This window comes from Rhinatrema bivittatum, chromosome 1 (assembly GCF_901001135.1).
Source record: "Rhinatrema bivittatum chromosome 1, aRhiBiv1.1, whole genome shotgun sequence".
Classification (NCBI taxonomy): domain Eukaryota; kingdom Metazoa; phylum Chordata; class Amphibia; order Gymnophiona; family Rhinatrematidae; genus Rhinatrema; species Rhinatrema bivittatum.
Genome location: NC_042615.1, coordinates 228,624,402 through 228,645,311, shown reverse-complemented (window position 1 = coordinate 228,645,311; position 20,910 = coordinate 228,624,402). Strand labels below are relative to the sequence as shown.

Genomic DNA, 20,910 nt, shown 5'->3' with positions numbered 1-20,910 from the left:
ATGAATAAATGCAAATCAGTTTACTCTTTCAAAAAATAAAAAGAGTAGGGGACACTCCATGAAGTTACTAAGTAGCACATTTAAAAAAAAAAAAAAGAGAAAATCTTTTTTCACACAATTAAGCTCTAGAGTTCATTGCCGGGGGAGGTGATAAAGGCAGTAGGCATGACTGGGTTTAAAAATGGTTTTGGTCAAGTCCATAAACTGTTATTAACCAGATAGTTTTGAAGAAAGCCACTGCTTATCCCTGGGCGTAAGCAGCATGCATTCTATCTACTATTTGGTATCCGGTCAGTTTCTTGGGACCTGGATTTGGCCACTGTTGGAAGCAGGACACTGGGCTTTGATGATCCCTCGGCCTGACCCAGTATGGTAGTTCTTATGTTCTTACCTTCTGAAAAAATTCCTAAAAAATGTTTTTTCTTAGAATTGGGGTATGTGATTGCTCTGACAGAGAACTACTGGCTATGAACATTAGCTGAGCCTTTCTCTATTTCATACCTAAGAACTCTGCTGGCACTATTAAAGTTTTGGCATTCAATTTTTAGATTTCTCCACTCTTTTTGAGCACCATGGCACATGAACGACAGACTTCACCATGTCTCTGTTTCTTAATGTCTGTGTTATTTCCAGGCAATTTAAACAGGGACTCGCAAACATAAAACAAAAAAGAAAAGGGAAACTGAGGACCAGTCACCGGCCGGGGGAGGTGTAGGGGGAGGAAATGTTTGCGACTTCTGTCAGGGCATCTGCCTTATTTATTTAACTTTTTGTTTTTATTTTAAAAAAAAAAAAAAAAAAAAAAGAAGGTATCCAGTAATGAGGTAAAAAATAATTCACTTTAAAAAAAAAAAGTTTGTTTTTAAAATATGTTCCAGTAAGCTTAGTGTTTGCAAAAGGAGGTCCAAAAACCATTTGGATGTGGCACGGAGCAGGCTGGTGCATCCTGCTGGTCCGGGGGCCTGGAGCTGTCCATAGGGGTGAGAGGATGGGCTCATTTTTCACACTCCTTCAGCTCTCTGGTCTCTCGCTGAGCCTGGCTGCCTTAGAGCCAGATTTGCTCTTTATTAAACTTTTTTTTCTATCTTTTGAAATAAAGGCAGTTAAAAGAATAGCAACAGATTTCACCCCTTGATAGTCAGTACCCTACTGGTGGGTACTCTTGGACCGGTAACAGACCAGCTACATCCAGACGTCTTTAGACCTTGTGATTTTAGTTGAGGCTTTCCTTGTCCTTCCCCAGTCTTCTGCTGGTCTCTGACAGGAAGGGTCTGCGGCAAGAGCCTTTGAGAGAACTTTGGAGCGAAAAAAAATCCTAATATCATGACATCATGGTCGTAACCCCCCCACCGCCACCAACTTCCTCATGGTCCAAACAGGAGCCATCAAAGAGAATCTTATTTAGTACTGAAGACTTAACAAACTGTAGTTAAGGGGCTGTGGCCCTAAGAAAATTAATCCCTTTTTAATTTTTTTTTTAATTTGGGTATTAATGAGTTCCTGAAGCCTGGGCTGTGGCCTGCACAGAGACGGTCCAGGAGTTCTTGTTTTCTCACACTGGTGCATCTTCTGAAGGTGTCCTCCCTATAGAACTATATTATTGGTCTTCTTTTAACTAATTGTGTTTTTGAATTGTACTCCTTTTGTGTGTTTTGTTCTTTTAAAATTTTGTGGGCCAGCATTTTTTGTCTTCCCCCTTTTGAGTTTTCAACTCAATTGGAATCAGGCTGTACCGGGGCTACAGTGCCCAGGGGTTTTCATTCATAACTGCCTAGGTTTCTGCCTCCTCACCCTCCATTTTATAATCCCAGTCTTCATGACTGAACGTGGTGGGCTTCCCAGTGATGCCCGCACATGGACAGAGTCCCTAAGGGGGCCGAGATTTTGCTTGCCCTTAGCGAGCTATGAGTTCCAGAACGCATGCCGTTGGACCTTCTGCGCCGTGTTCCTCCTCTTAGTCTCCTTCCCCCTACTCGGGGCAGTAGGAGGGGGGCGTGGAATTAGAAGTGGATGTGGGCCACGGATTTGCGGCTCCTTGCAGGAACAACCGGTCTGGCCACTAAGTTATGTGCTTAAAAAAATGCTTAGTGAAAAAATTGTGAAATTACAAGGTTCTGAGACCTGGTGGAAGTCAAGGTGCCAGAATCTGAGGCATCGAAGCACGCATTTACCTACAAGTACGACCCGAGCCGAATGCTAGGTTATGCTGTGATTTGTAGCTGCAGGATGTGACTTGTCCCCAGAGCTGCCTGCTTGTGTGAAGTTAAGTCTGTGAGTCAGAGAAATTTTGTGCAGACATAATCAGTTTTGGAACACACTGCGGTTATTTTCTGCCTTTTTTTTTTTTTAATTTAATCTGGTGCACGCTTGGTGTGACTGGGTTGGGTTGCAAGGCTTGTGTGATCACTCATGCTCTGTGGTTAGTGGTCTTTGCAGAAGGAGTCAGATGTTTGGAGGTCTTGATTGGGGAGGGGAAAGGGGGATGGAGATGGGCAGTAGTGGCTAGTGAGATGGCTCCTATCAGTCTGGATTAATAAAGCATTTAAGTTCCAAATTGTTTTCAGAGCTTGGCTTCACATAGGTTCTTTATGTTGTACTTGTGGCCACTTCCAAAATTGGACTAGTTTAAATGCTACTAAATATGTGGCCCTGTCAAGTCTACTTTTCAAGACAATTTGTGAAATGTTGCTCCTTGAATCCATAAGGCTACATGGTTTCAGGCATTGATTGTTTTCCTGGGTTGTTGAGAGAATTATTTTTCTTCTGTGGATTATATTCCTTTCTGAAGCTGCAAGGAATCCCAAAGTAAAAAAAAAAAAAAAAGATGGTTATTTCAGAATCAGGCAAGCAGTCAGATTTGCAGAGTTTATTTTTACACTTCTTGTCCAACTTTTGCCCAGTTCTTAAATTTGACCTTAAGGTTTTTAAACAGAGAAAATACCTAGCAGCGTCAGTGTCAGGATTTGTCTTTCCACGTTCATATTTCTCCTGGTCCTTTTTGTGTGAATGCTGCTTCGACATATGGTAGTTTGTTCAGTGCATCAGCCTTGTATAAGTGAAAGGAAACGGGGGAGAGGAGGGGAATTTGGTTTTGATTTGGGGAATTCTCTCCCCCCCCCCCCCCCCAATTTATTAAATGAAATTCATTTTAATTTATCCTTCACGCTCAGTGCTGTGAAATTCATATGACTTATCATACGGAATTTCACAGAGAGCACCGAGGCTTAAATAATTGTTGGAATCCGTAATATCATGAGCCTGTATGTGTACATTAAGTGACCCTAGGAAAAAAGAAAAAAAAAAAAACTCAGGCAGGATTAGCCCTTCCCAGACTCTCGAGCTGACTTACATACCAGACTAACAAACACTGACTGACTTTCCAAGCGTGGCAGTGAGTGCTTGTCTCTTAAGATCGCCAAGAATGACAGAAACTAATAAACCCCAGGGATTTCCAGCCTTTCACTTACTGTTCTAATGTCTGTTAACCTTGTGCTTCCAGAACTTTCTGGCTGACGGTGCGCAACCCTGCTCCTTGACCTCAGGTGACTCCTCCCCCCCACCGTGTGTGCTGCTCTATCAGCTTTGCTTTTTTTGTATTTTCTTTCCTTAAGCAGACGTACAAAATTGTTATAGGGCCTTTCCAATATATGTGGTAGTGCACTACCACATGCATATCCTTTACAATTTTATTTATAGGTTTGTGTATCACAGTGCCTTGTACGTGCTAAGTATTCATCATATACAGTCACAAATTTCAGTTGAAAAGTGGCAAGTTAGTTTAAATTACATATTTCACAGCATGATGCTTTCTGGGGTTCATTTGTTGACTGGGTCGGTCAGTGCTCTTTACTCTCTTTTCGTAGCTTTAGGCTCAGATGTCCTGAGTCAGATTCATAGATTGTGCTCCTTGCTCTAGCAAAGCGGGTCCAGATATCTATATATATATTGTATATATTTATTCTCAAGTGAGGCAGTTATTTTTTTTTACAGTGTTTGTGTTTTGTCGGCTTTGGTCAGCCACTGCTCAACTGTTAGATTAGTTGTTATTTTCCAGTAACTTGCCAGGGCAATTCTGGCTGCCTGTAATAAGTGTAGAACTAATTTTGTGTGAGGGCCGTAGTCTGCATTCCCTTCTCTGAATCCTAATAGAAATGTTCTTAGATTTGGCATAAGTTTGTGTCTTGTGATTTTACTTACTCTGTCTCGGATGACCAGAATTGTCTTATAACTATGCATTCCTACCATATGTGGAGGAAAGTAACCATTGTCATTGCAGCATCTCTGGCATTGTGGTGAATTGACTTGCAAAAATGATGCATTTTCATCAAGATCAGGTATGTTAGAAACATAGAAACACGACGGCAGAAAAAGACTGTATGGTCTATCCAGTCTGTACATCCGTCCAATTAATTTAGTACTTTAATTCTCTTCACTTCCTTAGAGATCCCCTGTATTTCTCCCATGCTTTCTTGAATTCAAATACTGTTTTTGTCTCCACTTCCACTGGTAGGCATTTCCAGATATTTCTATAAAGAAATAGTTCCTAAGATTACTCCTGAGTTTACCCCCTTTCAACCTCATCTCATGACCCCCCTCATTCTAGGGCCGCCTTTCCATTGAAAAAGGCTCACCTCCTGTGCATGGAAACCTTTGAGATATTTGAATGTCTCTATCATATCTCCCCTATCTCGCCTTTCCTCTAGGATATACATACTTAGATCTTTAAGTCTATGTCCATATGCTTTAGAAAGAAGACCACCATCCTGTTTATATTTTTTTGAAGGTGTGGTCTCCAGAATTGTATACAGTACTCCAAGAGATGTTTCACCAGGGACCTAAACAGGGGTATATTACTTCCCTTTTACTGCTGACTATTCCTCTCCCTATACAGACAAGCATCTGTCTGGCATTTACTGTTGCCTTATCTACCTGTTTGGCCACCTTAAGATCATCAGATAGAATTACCCCCAGATCCCGTTCTTCCTTTGTGCTTAGAAGAATTTCACCTCCAATATTGTACCTTTCCCTTGGGTCTTTGCATCCTAAATGCATTACTCTGCATTCCTGTACATACACAGATCAGTCCAGACAAGTGGGTTTATGCATCCCTACCAGCAGATGGAGGCAGAGAACAAAACTTTGGGACACTGCTACATAACAGAGAGTGCCACCTGCAGTCCCTCAGTATTTCTCTGTCTCAAGCAGATGGTAGATGTGCAAAACCAGAAGTCCTGACTGAGAACTGGATTTTGATTGCAGGAATTTGGAGCAGCTCCTCGAGGTGTTAGGGTTCCTTTGTGGGCCATCCCTTGAGTGGAGCCGGGTGAAGGGGGGTGGAGGATTGGATACCCCTGGCTGTGCTAGTCCGTGGTGCCGGAGGCAGGCTCTGATAGCCAGGGGATTGGCTCCCTCTGAGTCTCTGTGCTCTCCTCCTGACCGCCGCTACCTCTATAAAGGCCCTTTTTGTTTCTCTGTTTAGCTGGGATTAATTTTTTTTTTACAAAAACAAACTTAAGAGAGCAGATAAGGGGAAGTCAGCAGCTTGTGCAGCCAGGAAGTTTGGATGTCGGCGCACATTGGGGCGGTGTTAAGACAGCGAGTTTTGTCGCAGTCCGCAGGAGGAAGAGGGCCAAGTACCGTGATTTAGTGTTTTTCCCCCAGTGGGAAAACTTGACAGTGCGGCTGGAATTTGGCATGTTCCTCAGTCTGCTGCGGCTCTGATGCACAACGCTTTCGAGTACACAGGCCTGACAGGCTCCCTCGTAGTGCGACCTGCTTCTTAGAGGTGCCTTTCTGCCCGTGTGGAGGTTTCGACTGCATAGCTTCATCATCAGGTACTCTGCATGGCCCCATACTGGGACAATTGGTTGGTGAAGGGTCCACTAGGAGTTCTGGAGTTCCTTGAAGACTATACATCTCCTCCAATCATGGTTTCCTGGTCAACATTGTCAAGTGAAACCTGGTTCTGTCTCAAAGAATTCATTTCATAGGAGCTTGGATAGACTTGCTTCAGGAAAAAGTCTTATTCCCCATCAAAAGAGCCACAATGCTGATGGGCCTAGCAAGGTCTCTCCTTCAGCAGGTCTGAGTATCAACAAGGTCAGTCCTGGTCCTTCTAGGGCACATGACTGCTGTGGTGCATGTGGCTCCTCTGACTCATCTGCACATGCAGAGCCTTCAGTGGGGTCTTTAAAGCTAATGGGATAACTTTGTCAGCCATTATCTTACCAAAATTTCATGGCCACCTGTTTGAGAGGGATGAAAGCATCCATGCAGTGGAGGATAAATCCAGAAGTTCTAAAGATGGGGGGTCTATCATTTATTCTAGTCATCAAGTGACTGTCTATAGATGCCTCCAACAAGGGATTGGGGGCACATGCTGGAGAGACATAGACCCAAGGATTGTGGTCTGTAGCAGAGAGCCATCTACAAATCAATCACCTGGAGCTGCAAACCATCCGCTATGTTCTAAGGGCTTTCGCTTTCCATTTATTTTCCGGGATAGAGAATCTTAGTCTAGACAGAGAACTAAATGTTCTATATAAACAAGCAAGGAGGAGGGAGCTTCTGTGCCCTCTACCAGGAAGCCCTCTAAATCTGGATCACAATGCCTATCTACTGGTGACCTACCTTCTAGGAATCAAGAACATATTGGTCCCTAGTTCAAGGGATCGTAGATGACTTATGCATCATTGGGAAAAGCCAGTGATCAATCTGTTTACCTCAGAAGACAACAGAAAAATCAAAAAGCTTTGCTTCATGCATCCAAGAAGCTGCAGATCAGACTGAAGTGTCGGTTTACTCTATGCATACCTACCGGTTCCTCTCTCACATGGACCATCCAAAAGATTATTGGGGACGAGAAAAGGATAATCCTTACAGCAATGCAAGTGAAGTATCCATATTCATACAGCTATCTATTCAGTCTCCGGTTCTGTTGAGAACATCTTCAACTGATCACACAAGAGGAAAGCAAGCTTTGCCATCCACACCTTTCAGCCCTAGCCTCACATCATGGATGTTGAACATACAGTAGCCTCTTCCATCCTAAAGAGGTGGAGAATGTTTTGATTTCTGCCTGGAAACTTTCAACCAGAAGATCCTATGGCTTTAAATGGAAGAGGTTTTCAACTTGATGTAGGGCCAACCAGTTGGACTTCCTCTTCATGTTGCTCAAGTGACTTGCTTCAGTATTTATTCTTTTCATCTTCACACCTTTGCACCTCTTCAGTCAAGCCATCTCAATGCCATTGTGGCATATCACTAGCAGGTAGCAGGGTCTCTGATCTCTCTTCGCTTCCTGACTTCAAGAGTAATGAAAGGAATGTGGCATTCCAAGCCTCCGGTCAGAAATCCTCCAGTGTTTTATGACCTTGACTCAGGAAACTTCCTTTTGAACCTCTTGAGTCAATGGACTTGAAGTTTCTATCCTGAAAAGTGTTTCTTGTTGCCATTTCTTTGGCATAAAGAGTAAGTGAGCTAAAGACTCTGGTTTTATATTCACCATACAGTACCTGCAGTTTTTTTCAGAATAGAATGGGGTTCTATGAACTTAGCTTCTTCTGAAAGTGTTGTCTGCATTTCACATTAATGACGTCATTGTGCTACCTGCATTCTTTTCAAGACCACATGTGCACAAAAGAGAAGAGGCTTTTCACTCCTAGGACTGTAAGAAGCCCTGGTGTGTTGCGTAAAGAGATCTCAACTTCACCATTGAGCTCCTCAACTGTTTGTGTCCTTTAATTCCAATAGAAAGGGAAGGACAGTTGAAAAATAAACTAATTGGCTAGCAGTCTGTATAGTGTGCTGTTAAGCACTAGTTTGCTTACAAATTACTGACTCTGTCAACGCTCATTGTGAGAGCGATGGCAGCTTCAGGGACTTATTTCAAGGCCACTTCTGTTGAAAAAATCTGCACAGTTGCTACTTGGTTGCTTGTTTAGATCTTCGCTTCTCACTACTGTCTGGGCAGCATGTCCTGAGGAAGCAGTAACTTTGGGCAAGCAGTTCTGCACAGTAGTCAACTCTCCACTTGGTGGGACCAGGTTGTTTTTAAGTAAGTGCTTCCACTGTGCAACTCTCAGCTTGGAACTTCCCATGCTTGTGGGAGAAAGCAAGTTTGCTTACCTGTAAACATGGTTCTCCATAGATAGGAGGAATTAACCATACTTGATACCAAGCTATATCCCTGGAGAGTTGACTACCTGGCGAAAGCATAATATCTAGAAGAGACTGAAGGGCTCACAAGGCAGCATTGCTCGCGGGAACTCCACTCATGCTTAATGTTTTACTGAACTCTGTGCACTGGGTCCATGTCAGTACCGTTGGATGACATAACACACACATTATGGCTAATTCCTCCTGTTGTCTATGGAGAACCCTGTTTACAGGTAAGCAAACTTGCTTTCATGTGACTTTTGGAGCCTTTCATTCCAGATTCTAAAGTACAAAGTTTCTTTATCAAAGGTTCTTCTAAGAAGATTTTGTATAGTTTGGACATTAGTCCCCTTTGTTGGAATATTTCTGTAGAATATTTTTTCGATTAGGTATGGTCTCCTCATAATTTGTTTTCCATAGCTTTTCTTTACTGCAAAGAATCAAAACTGAAAGTATCAATAGAATGGTATCTTGAGATTTCGGGATTTTTTTTTTTTCATTCGTGACCCATGGACAAAAATGACTTGCCTGCATTGAAAGGGTGACCCATGAGTGTGATCTTTGCTCCTTTAAGCTTTGTGACTCGGCCTGCATATTTTCATGCTGTAAATTGATCAAAGTGAGCAATTTTGCTATCTGAGCCCAGGGTTCCTTCCATCTTTAATTTCTTCATCACTGCTGTCCAGGAAAAAATGAGTGGTTTGAGTAACAGGTGGTCAGTGCCGTCACAGGATTTGTGGTTTTTTGCTTTCTCAAGATTTACCAGTATTCTGAAGAAGGATTTAGCTGTTTGGAAGTTCTCTATTTGCATGCAGTGGGTAGATGATGGTGGGCTATAGTAATATGCAATGGCTTTTGTTATAGCTGCCTTGTGAAATCTTTCTCTGTTGGTAGTTGTAGTGTTTCATTTTAGCCTGGTTTTCTTTCCATTCCATGCATATTGTAGCTCAGCATATTGGTTAGCTTTGAAAAGAAGCTGGGTGATGGTTTTATTGGCAGTATGTTGAATAAGTATATTAGTCGGGTTAAGATATCCGTTCCAATAGCAGTAATGTGTTCCAGCCAGCTTACTGAGCTTGGGTTCCATTTCTTTGAGTCTGGATTAATTTCCAGCTGTGTGGTTTTATAATTTAAGTCATACAGTTCTGATAGCAAATTTGATGTATTGGTACTTTAAGTAATTGACCTTTGCAGGTTACTACTCCAAATGGGAATGTTTTTGGCTTGCATCCTATATCTAGTAGAGAGCCGAAGTGAATTATACGTAGCATGGTGGGATGGGAGCAAGGTTTAACGCAGTTGATGTCTGCACATGTTAGCTTGACTACAGATTGTTTTTTTGGGGGGGGGTTTTCTCATTGCACATGACCATCCCTGGTGTCCAAGCATTGCACAGCTTCTCGTAAACTCCGCTAATGTTAGTTTAAGCCTTTTATTTGGGAAGGGGCTGGGGGAAAGAAGGGTGTAGAGGAGGGTCTTAGGCTTCTTAAACAGACAGCTGTGTATACTACCTGACTTCTAAGCCATGTGGGCTTGCAAACTCATCCAGCCCTGTTTTATGTTCAAATCCATCCAACTCGTTTGTAGGAATTATTTTGTATTAAAGCAACATTTGTTTATTTACTTGCTCATTTTTAGATTTCATCTAATCATACATCACTCAAGGCGACCTATAAGGATTCGTAAACAGCATAATAAAACAGAGTAATAATAATAATAACACACACACAAATTCCAACATGCCTGCCTCATAGCGTTTATTCCTCCGATCATATTTCTAGCTCTCTTCCTTTTTTTTCCCTAAGCACATTGTATTTTGTAGGCTTTTAGAGTATGAAAGATATGCACCTATTATTATAGCCAAAGCCCTGGCTTTTAATATTCTCTTGCCTTGAGTGCTCCTTAGATGTTCATACTGACTCTACTTCTTGCCCAGTTACCTATGGGGGAAAAACCGTCCTTAATGTTTTGTGATGTTCTGAACTAAAGAAGGAAACTAAGCTTCATGAAATGTTCACACACATCTCTGGGGGGGAGGTTTTCCCGTCTTTTGAAAGATCTCCCAGCTTATTTTGTGACATTTAGGAGAGTGTGTTTCAAAACCGCGCAGATGTTGCACCAGTTCTCAAAGGGAAATCTGCCTAGGGCAGATGTGACCCGCAGAGATTTGCGGGTCACATCTTTTTCTTTTTCTGTGACTATTTTTTTTTTCCCCCGAAAGAAGAAATAGTGTTTAGAAAATGCAAAATTGCACATGTTGTTGCCTCCCCTGACCTGACTCTACCTCGGATCCCGCCTACTTTTTGTGTGAGTAAAAGTAGGCGAGTTGTTCCCAAGCGCATACCGTGGGCAGGGGTTTTTTTTTTTTCTCTCTTTATTTTAAAGTTTTATTGGCATACAATAAATATTGAACAAACCACAAACAGTGTCCTCTGGTTCTATACAGAGTGCTAGCAGAGCAGGAAAAATAAAATGTCAGAAGGTACCTCGACGCCTTAAGCAGTGCAAAACCACTCATTCTGGAGTGCGTATCGTAGACACTCGAGATCCGCCACTTCCCGCACCTGAAGGCACCACTGATCAATTCGGGGATTACTCTAGTGGCTGTTGTGAATCTGGCCTCCAGCAATAGCTGACCTACTTACGGCCTGAAGTTTGCCGGGATCGATGATCCAGCCCATCTCCCAAGAAGACCTGTAAATGGCAGTATTTGAACCCGAAAGCCCAATATATCAGCTATTTCTTGCATAACAAGTTGCCAGAAAAAGCGAACCCCTTGACACTGCCACCACATATGTTAGTATGTACTTATTTCCCTGCATCCCCTCTGGGTGGGCAGTTTTTGAGACATCCTATTTACCTAGGTAAATAACTTTGACAAGTTTGCCATCTGTAAGCCAGAGAACTGGGGAACAACGATCGTGACTGAAGTGTAGAAACGGGGGTGGTGGATTAATTGGAAGGTCTGCATTGAGTGGACCTTGTCACTCAAGATGTTGTGGCACTGATCCTCTCCCTTTACTCCCTGTGTGAAATATCAGAATGCGATCAAATACCAAATGCAAATAAAATGGTTCCTTTCTTGGGAGGGGGTCCTAGTTACCCCATGTGTATCGTCTCATGCTGAGCATTGTATCAATATAGCTCCTTTCTTCTTTTGTCCCTTTTAGTTAAGACACCAGCAGTGGAGCCTCGTGATGGAGAGTGTGGTTCCTTCAGACCGAGGAAATTACACCTGTGTAGTGGAAAACAAATACGGAAGCATTAGGCAAACATATCAGCTTGATGTCCTGGGTGAGTTTTTCCCATTTCTTTTCTGTAACTTCATAGCTAGAGTCACAGGCAGTGATGTTTCCACTAGATTTAATACTCCTCTGTATTCAAAAGAAATATGCACATATGTAATAGAATTCTAATTTTTGTTGGATTTATATATATATATATATATATATATATATATATATATATTCTTTACTGTCTGAATTTGCCTTATAGAAAGATCACCTCATCGGCCAATCCTCCAAGCTGGGTTACCCGCTAACCAGACAGCTGTGGTAGGGAGCGACGTGGAGTTCCACTGCAAAGTGTTCAGTGATGCCCAGCCTCACATCCAATGGCTGAAGCACGTGGAGGTGAATGGCAGCAGGAATGGACCAGATGGGACACCGTACGTCATCGTGCTGAAAGTTAGTATACAGAGCCTGCTCTTCTACCAGCAGAAATATCCCTAACCATAGCTATGGTTTTCCACCACATGAACTGGTTGCCTAGAAATAATCATTCATTTTCTTTTTTTTTTTTTTTCCAAGACCTAGTAGCACAGAACTACTTAATTTTAGTGTAAAGTACTTTTGGATTTGTTGCAGATTAGGATAACTTCTCTTGGGCCAATATTATCAGTGTCCAAAGAGCTTTCAGGATTCCATCTGCAGAATACACCTACACAGCCTCAAAAGCTCAAGCTCAGCATTGTCTTAAGATACTTTTTTCACTAGACCAAATAACCCAGGTGGCTGCGGGGATTATTACAGAACCTGCTAATAAGATATAGAAAGTGTTGGCTCAAGTATTGGTCTTTTAAGAAGCAAAGTTGAAGATGGCAAGGCCTTCAAATGGGCCACCAGTGGAAGTGTAACAGATTTTGGGTGTGCTTAGGATGGATAATAGAGGGCAGTGGTAGATAAAGAGCTAAGAGAGCAGCTAAAAAAACACAGGGGAAAGGGGTGTTGGTCCGCATATGGGAATTTATATGTGCATCTACCCAAAGGGGGCAAACCAATTTCTGGGCAGACTGGATGAGCTACCTATGGGAAAATGATAACAACGTGCAAAGAATACCAGTTTCTGTGGGCCCAGTACAGCTATTTGTGTGCTGTATGGATGGTATAAAGGGGTCATTTTGCAAGTGACTTCTGCAGGTAAACAGGAGTGTGAATATTGAGGGGGGGGAGGAGGCAGGGCTAGGGGAAGCCCAGTAAACCACATAGAGGGATTTAGTTTAGAAATCCTCTGCAGTTCTTTTCCCCCCACGTACTGTGCACTTGCAGAATACGTGGACTAGTGGATCTCCGTGGCACAGGCCACCTTGGGATTTTCAGAGGTGAATTCACAGGGAGTTTGCAGACTTGTGAGGACTTTTGGATCATTAAATATGGGCAGCCACTGTATTATCCAATGGGATTAAAACGCAGAAAGGAACATAAGAAAATGCCATACTGGGTCAGACCAAGGGTCCATCAAGCCCAGCATTCCATTTTAGGGCTGCAACAGTTTGACACCAGCATTAGCCCTCGTTACTGTCAGTTTCACCCATTTTTAAGTGCAGGAAGAGAGATGCATCGCCACAAAGCCATTTTAATCTCAAACAAAACCAGGAGATGAGGCCATTGGCAGGGCTTGGAGTGGGATGGAAGCTGCATACCAAGTGGGGATTCAAATGCTGTTTGGAGGGTCCTGGCAGAGGCCTGCAAAGACTTCTGCACACGCGCCCCATTTTTTCTCTCCACCCAGAGCAGCAGAGCTCCTTAAGGACACAGCCTCCTCATCATCCTAGGCAGACTGAAAGTTAGGGCAAATATCCAGGCTTGGGAGGGGGGGGGGGAATAAAGCTGCTCCCCCTTAGATTAGCTTGCTTTAATTGTTTAACCCCTTCAGTTTAAGAAAAACGAATGGGAAATGTAGTCCGATACTGTGGTTTCCCCCCACCCACCCCTCCTCCCCTTGAGATGGTTGAATTCTCATATTGTGGCAGCAGATTCTGTTTACGTACTTTTGGGTAGGGCATCTTGAGTGACTGACAAACAAGGCTGCCTAGTATGAACTAGAAACAAAAAACATCTGTTTAGAAATAAACCAGCGAGCCTCGATGGCGGCTCTGGGGGGAAAACGAAAAAATGTTTAAGAGTCTGAAGCTCGTTTGATTTGTGTGTGTGCCCCCTCCCCCACCCCCTTTTTTTTTTTTTTATTTTATTTAGCAAAAGAAGAGTCTCCTCCATGTGATGGAAAACATTACTGCTAATTTGTAAAAGGCAGAGTCAGCAGCAGCCTCAGACCTCCAGTGCTTATATTTTGTCTCCAGATCCTGTGTTAGAGTCCCGATAATTGGAACAGCATTTGCCGAGTTGGGCTGCGAACAGAGATCTGAGGCAGAGCCCTGAGCCTAGCGCACTGTCTTAGCACAGCTCTTGACAAATATTGATGGTTTGGCTGCCTGAGTGTCCTTGCAGTGCAGGGCAGCACTTGAGAACCAAGGTGTAATGTTCATGCCTTTTGTTTGCAGTCTCTTCAGTAGTGCAGTAGGGGGAAGGGAGGGGCAAAGGAGAAAGATAAAATTCACTGTTCCAAGCATTTAAGCCTCTTAATGGGGACATGTGGTGGTGACAGAGTGCTCCTTGTTGTCTGATCTTCCCTAAAGAGAAGTCGTTTCCTACAGTGCAGCCGCACTGTCCCTCTCTGGGATGCCCCGAATTTTCAAGGTAAGTGCGTAAGTTTTTTTGCAAGGAGCCAGCTTTTTGCACGGCTGGCGTCAACATATAGCAGCATCCCAGTTGAACATTTGTAATTAACGGCATGGACTTTGTTGCCAAAGAGATGTCCCCCCCATTAAGCAGCTGTTGCCACTGATCATGTCCCCAGTAAGCAGTGCCCTAGTGGAAGAGCAAGTTGAGGTGCAGTTTCCATGCAAATATTGTTTGGTTTTACTGAAGTTCAGGTTTCTGTCTGTTCCTGCAGTCTTGGATCAGTAAAGACGCTGAAGCAGATGCTAACCTAAATCTGTTCAATGTGACAGAGCAAGATGAAGGAGAATATATCTGTAGTGCCAACAATTTCGTAGGCATAGCCGAAAAACCATTTTGGCTCCACATTCTCAAACCAACACCAGGTAAACAATAGACTCTGTCCCAAAGCCCTAGCAAATGCAAGAAGGACCTGCTTAACATTTTAAGAAGCTTCCTGATTTATTCAAATTTTATTTCCCTCTTGGACACCTTCTCCAGCGAATGCTGAATGGCTTTATTCCCACTTCACGCTCCCACCCCTGCTCTGTTTTTCGCTTTGGAACTAAAATGCATCTACACCAATTGCAACAGAAAAATTCCCACAATAACATGACTGCCGCGGCCTCCCTTTTCTCTGCTTTGACATCTTTTCCTCACAGTGAGTGCTGGTAGAAGAAGCATGCACAACTTAAAACGCCAGTGTCCTTGGAAATCCAAAATACTTAAAACTATTTTCATGCAACTTAAACAAGTTTGCATAGCAAAAAAAAATTTTTTTTTTTAAAGTTACATACAGGTCGATCCAGTAACGTGCAGTTAAAGATTGCCCGTCTGTAACGTGCTGGGAGCGCACAATACAGACGAGTAAGGCCATCCAGCCATACAGTCTCCAGTTTCACGCGTCCTTAGCGCTTCCTAAAATAAACACCTAACCCTTTCCGCACCCAGCATGTAAATGAACGAAAAAGCTGTATAATGAAGGAATTAGCTATTCCCCTCCGATACTGTAACGGGCGCTGATATTATCTCCTTAGGAACGCGCTGTTTTGCCGCGGCCTTAACCTGTTAGTTTACCGCCTCCCCCTAGTAGGAGTTAGGACTGTGTAACAAATCCATCGACACCGCTTAAGATACTCAAACACAATAAAACAATAAGCCTGGCACCTTCCTTGATGTAGTACGTTCCGGATGCCCCCCTCCCCCCCCCCCAGCGCGCCCGCCACTACCCCTTTCATCAGCTGCATCCACCCATTATGCCCCTCACGGGCATGTCCCGATTCACAGAGCGCTCCCACTCAAATCCGTTCATGGGTATATACCCTTTCGCCCCCCTCACAGCGCCATGCTACCACTGCGACCCGGAGGAGGTGAGGCACAGCGGCGAAGACAGACGGGAGAGGAGAAAAAGCAGAGCCGAGCAAAGCAAAAGCGTGCAGCAAGCCGGCGAAATAGACCTGCGAGCAGAGGCAATAGCAGCGGTTCGGTAAGCCTGGCACCCTCCTTGATGTAGTACGTCCCGGATGCCCCCCCCCCCCCCCCCCCCCCCCCCAGCGCGCCCGCCACTACCCCCCTTTCATCAGCTGCATCAACTGCGACCCGGCAGTCCCGTGAGGCCTACAAAAAAAAAAAATCCCCGGCTCCCGCGCCCCCGCACTGGCCCGCCGACTCTACCCCCCCCCCCCCTCTCCTCCCGATCGGGCAGATAGGCGGCGGCGACGAAAACCAAAGCAATTTTTTTTTTCAAAAAGCGACATCACACATTGCATAAAATAATTTCTCCAGCCTTAAAGCGACTTACTTTTGGGATCTGTCAAGATCCCAAAAGTAAGTCGCAAAAGTAACTTACTTTTCTGAAGCCATCAGGAACATGATCTTAGCTCCTCCGGACGAAGACGAAGATGGCCACCTACACGGGGAAAGCGTGCAATTGGCCGCTGAAGACGTGACCCCACGTCTTCAGCAGCCAATTGCACGCTTTCCCCCGTGCAGGCGGCCATCTTCGTCTTGAGCTACGATCGTGATGGCTTCAGAAAAGTAAGTTACTTTTGCAACTTACTTGACAGATCCCAAAAGTAAGTCGCTTTAAGGCTGGAGAAATTATTTTATGCAATGTGTGATGTTGCTTTTTGAAAAAAAAAAATTGCTTTGGTTTTCGTCGCCGCCGCCGCCTCCTTGCCCGATCGGGAGGAGGGGGGGGGGGGGTAGAGTCGGCGGGCCAGTGCGGGGGCGCGGGAGCCGGGGATTTTTTTTTTTTTTTGTAGGCCTCACGGGACTGCCGGGTCGCAGTGGATGCAGCTGATGAAAGGGGTAGTGGCGGGCGCGCTGGGGAGGGGGGGGCATCCGGGATGTACTACATCAAGGAGGGTGCCAGGCTTACCGAACCGCTGCTATTGCCTCTGCTCGCAGGTCTATTTCGCCGGCTTGCTGCACGCTTTCGCTTTGCTCGGCTCTGCTTTTTCTCCTCTCCCGTCTGTCTTCGCCGCTGTGCCTCACCTCCTCCCGGAGCAAGGCTGCTTTCGCGCCCTGCTCCGGGAGGAGAGACACAGCGACGAAGCAACAAAGACTTTTCGTGTTTTTTTTACACTTCCTGGTTCCTGTCATTCCAAATGCCATTTGAAATGACATTTGAAATGACAGGTACCGTCGCACCCTGGTTACTGTATAGGCGCTGTATTAAGCGCCTATACAGTAAAATGGGTTACGCGGCCATAACCCTTCCCTACCGCTTTAAAGCCGCGGCATGCATTTGCATGCGATTAGAGGAGAGTATCGGGGAGTTAGTGAAGAGAACTGTGGGTGCGGGGAGGAAGGGTGCGCCTGACACTGCCGCACTGTTTCTACCGCGGCCTTACTGGATCGACCTGATATTTGGGAGATTGCTGTGCAAATTTAGATTGGCATAAAAGTAGAGGCTAAGATTGAAATTTTCCAAAATGTGTATATTGCCGGATGAAAGGGGCCATTTGCAGTGTCTTTTCTGACTGTAGTGAAGCAAACCTGACCTTGAGCGAGTCTGCCCCTCTGGCTTATCCCAGATAATTTGTTCTGGTCGTCTTGCACAGCTCCAAGTAGAAGCATTTACCTAAGAGCTCAGTTTTACTCTTAATTGCAGCAGTGCAGTACTTTTTAGAAATGAAGTTCAAGCTGTTTAATCTTTTTTTTTTTTTTTTAACCAAATGCTGTCCTTTTCAGGATCCCTGTTTTACCAGCTCCGTTCTCCTGCGTTCACACTCACTGTACTAACCCAACCCTCAGTCATGCTGTATTGTGGGCCAGTTTTTCTCCTTGATGCTTCTGCTTGCATGCTTCATTAGTGGGACAGAGTAAAGAGCCTGGTGAAGGGAACTTTTTTTTTTTTTTGCTTTTATTACAGGTTGTGAAAGGGAAATGAAACAAGTGTGGCAGAGAGGCCACCGAGAAATCTTCACCCGCTTATGAAATTTTTGCCTGTGGGTCTTTGGTGTCTCTGCGTGTGCTGGGAATCTGGCTTACTCTGTGTCCCCTTCTTTCTGTATATGTGTGTGTGTGTTTTTTTAGACGGCAGGTGTTAACACAACGGATAAAGAGCTAGAAGTCCTCTGCTTACGAAATATAACTTTTGAGGATGCAGGGGAATATACTTGTCTGGCTGGGAATTCTATTGGGTATTCGCATCATTCTGCTTGGCTGACGGTTCTACCAGGTATTTCCTTCTGCACTGTCCCCCACTTTCTTCTGTTTTTTTTTTTCTCCTGTGGTGGCGTTCCAGTTAAGTCATGCAGAAATGCCAAGAGGTTTTTTTTTTGTGCCTCCTTCCCCCCTTTTTTTGTTTTTTGCAAATTGCTTTCAACCCTGTATTGACTGATCCCCCGTTCTAAACCGGTCGTCATTTTACTTATCTGAGTCTGATGCAGTATTTTAAAGGTGAATGTTTTTAAAAGCTGAAACTGTGAAGTCGATATTGAGTGGGTGCGGCAAGTGAGAAGTTTCCCCAGGTAACTTGGCCCAGGATATTCACAGAGTAAACCCAGGGAACTTTAGGATTGTGATTTACCTGACCAGAGCCACCTGTCTAAATTTATTCACATGGTGATGAATATTGGCGCTACCTGGATACATTTAGACCATGCCCCTTGCCTGTCTTCCTTTTTATCCTGCTCAGTTTTACCAGGGTAAAATTTCACTGGTCAGCAGGGAAGGAAATTTAAATCTTGTGGTTCAGTATTAACCTTTATGTATTTACTCTGCAGCTTAAATGTAAAGGGAGCTGAATTAAATTTGTATTGCTTCTTCCCCCTGTTCACCTAAAGGCTGGGAGAAATGTTTGGTGACCTACACACGAAGCGTAAATTCTTGCTCTGCCTCCTCCCTTTCCCGCTCCCTACCCAGTGTGCAAAGTATCGCAGTTCAGCGCAGACTGCTCGGTTTGGGTAAATCTGCCAGCTTCTCCTGGACCTCTGGTCGAAGGTCCAAAGCACAAAGTCAGGCCATTATGTGGGCACCAATGCCCGCTGCAGCCACCCTCGCTGCCATTTCTAAAACATCGTAGGTGGACCTCACCTCGGTTTGCCCACCTCCGGCCTTGCGGCACTACCACCATGAAAGTGTCCTGCTGCTCCAACAATTCTGGATCTTGTTTCCACAGGTTCCAGTGGTATTGGGTTATATACAGTTGGCAGGACACAATACAGGTGATGAGCATAGTGCCCTGAAAGACCTTCCTACTTAGGGCATCTAAGGCCCTGTGTTCCCTACCTGGCGGGGCAGAGAAATGGGTGCGGGAGTGCTTGGCCTTCTTGAGAGCAGACTCCACCACATACTGGTGGTGGCTTTCAAAGCCCATGGCTTGTTGCACCAGGTAAATGACTCGCATCTTCCGATTGACTGAAGGAACAGACACAGGATGCTCCCAGAGCCTAAGGAGAAGTTCTTGAAGATCTCATGGACTGGGACAGTCACTATTTCCTTTGGGGCATCAACAAACTGGAGGACCTCCAACATTTTGTGCCAAACTTTCTCTTCTATGAGGAGCTGGAATGGGATGGCCTCGGCCATAGCCGGACGAAGCCCGCAAAGGAGAGATCCTCCGGGGGAGACCGACACCTTTCATCCGGCGGAGATGGCTCGAAAAGAAGTCTGAGTGCTCCAAGGAAGACTCGGATGTGTCATCTTCCAAGTGATCATATGAGGGTTCTTCCTCGCTAAGGTCCCTCAGGGTCTGGCGAGGAGGGTCCCTGTCCAAGCCTCTCGGTTTTGGCATCAAGGGCACTGTGGGCATCGACGGCACCAAGATCCCCGATGGTCCAGGAACAGGATAGGGGAACCACGGCTATGGCACTAAAGGCTCCAAGGGCACTGTCAGCCACACGGATTCTTCCTCCTCTGAGGACCCGATCATGGGAATTGCTCTGGGGGGGACATCAGTGGCCGTTGAGGAATCGATGGTCCCCTGGGCACCAGCTGTGTCGGAAGTATGCCCAGAAGGACATCTAGATTCTCTAGCAGGGGCACCAAGAGAGATGGTGCAGGGTCCTGCACAGGTGGCGGCTCGATACCCCTCAGGGCTCGGAGTACCACCTGCTGAACAGTGCGGTTCAACTCCTGAAAGTCTGCTGTAGTTAAGGCAGATGGAGGAGAAAGGAGGCATCTGCCGATGCCGCACCGGTCCCAGAGCTGTGCACCGACGGCGACCGGTGATGATGCTTCTGGGACTTCCATCGGTACTCGGCCCGGTCTTTCCCCGAAGCCGAGGAAGATGAAGATCCTGCCGTCCTTGAGTGCAACGACACCGGAGACGGTTTATCACTGGCTCCTCTCTCATGAGAGGGACCCACCGGAGGGGTAGAGAGGGACGACGTAACTAACGGCTCCCCTTGGCCTCTAGATGTCAGTGCCTCCGATGCCAGAATAGATGGATCAGTCTTTCTGGCAAAAAGCTTTTCCATCTTATCCAGCCAGGCATGACGGCCTTTGGGGGTCATCTGGTCACACAGATGGCACCCTCGGACGTCATGCGATGCCCCCAGGCAGAGGATATAGACGTCATGCGGATCAGTAATCAACATGGGCCATGGGTACTGGGGGCATCAGCGAAAACTGGATGATACCATGAAAAATAGCCGGCGAGTGGTCGATGGCCGTCAGTCACCGAGAGGCGACCCACCGGGAATTGACCACATGAAGGGAAAATTTAAACACCTACTGTACACCAAATGGCACAACCAAAGAAGAGGGACCCGATGCCGAAAATGTTGGAAATGACTGGGAAAATACTTTGAAAAGGATGAGCTAAGAGCAGAGCTCCACAGCCACGAGGCAACTACTTCACGGGAAAAAAAGAGACTGAAGAGGGACCCTGCGTGGACACGCGGATAGAGGCAATGCTGGGCATGTTCAGTGTGCCAGACAAAGGTTTTCCATGCCGGACTCATCTGTGAGGAATTCCATCCTGCTTGTCCTAGGAGAAAGCCCTCTCCTTCTGGGGTTTACATTGAGCACTGAACGCTCTTACAAAGCTGACTTCTTTGAAATTCCAAACTTTTCCTTTTCTTTGATAAAAATGCTATTTTTGATGGCCGTTTGTTCAGCCAGAAGGCTCGGTCTCCCTTTGCATTTAGTTAATTTCCAACCAGATAGATGGCAGTTAAAACAGCTCTATTCCAAAGGTTAATTTCACTTTTCATTCAAAAGAGTTTGTTCTTTCAATGCTGTGTTCACAGCTTAATTTGACATTAGAAAGAGACTTCCATTCTGGTGGTGATATGAGATATCTGAA

General features: G+C 45.1%; 1 protein-coding gene across 7 annotated transcripts in view; it reads left to right on the top strand.

The window, feature by feature from the left end:
- FGFR3 (fibroblast growth factor receptor 3) overlaps window positions 1-20,910 on the top strand; it is a 139,784-nt gene that overhangs the window by 74,709 nt on the left and 44,165 nt on the right. For 5 of the 7 annotated variants that reach the window (XM_029592590.1, XM_029592610.1, XM_029592597.1 and 2 more), the window contains 3 exons: window positions 11,328-11,451; window positions 11,653-11,843; window positions 14,389-14,539. In XM_029592590.1, the coding sequence (XP_029448450.1) occupies window positions 11,328-11,451; window positions 11,653-11,843; window positions 14,389-14,539 (466 nt within the window). Of the gene's footprint in view, window positions 1-11,327; window positions 11,452-11,652; window positions 11,844-14,388; window positions 14,540-17,693; window positions 17,839-20,910 lie in introns of all 7 variants that reach the window. The other 2 variants (XM_029592608.1, XM_029592604.1) reach the window with 1 other exon arrangement.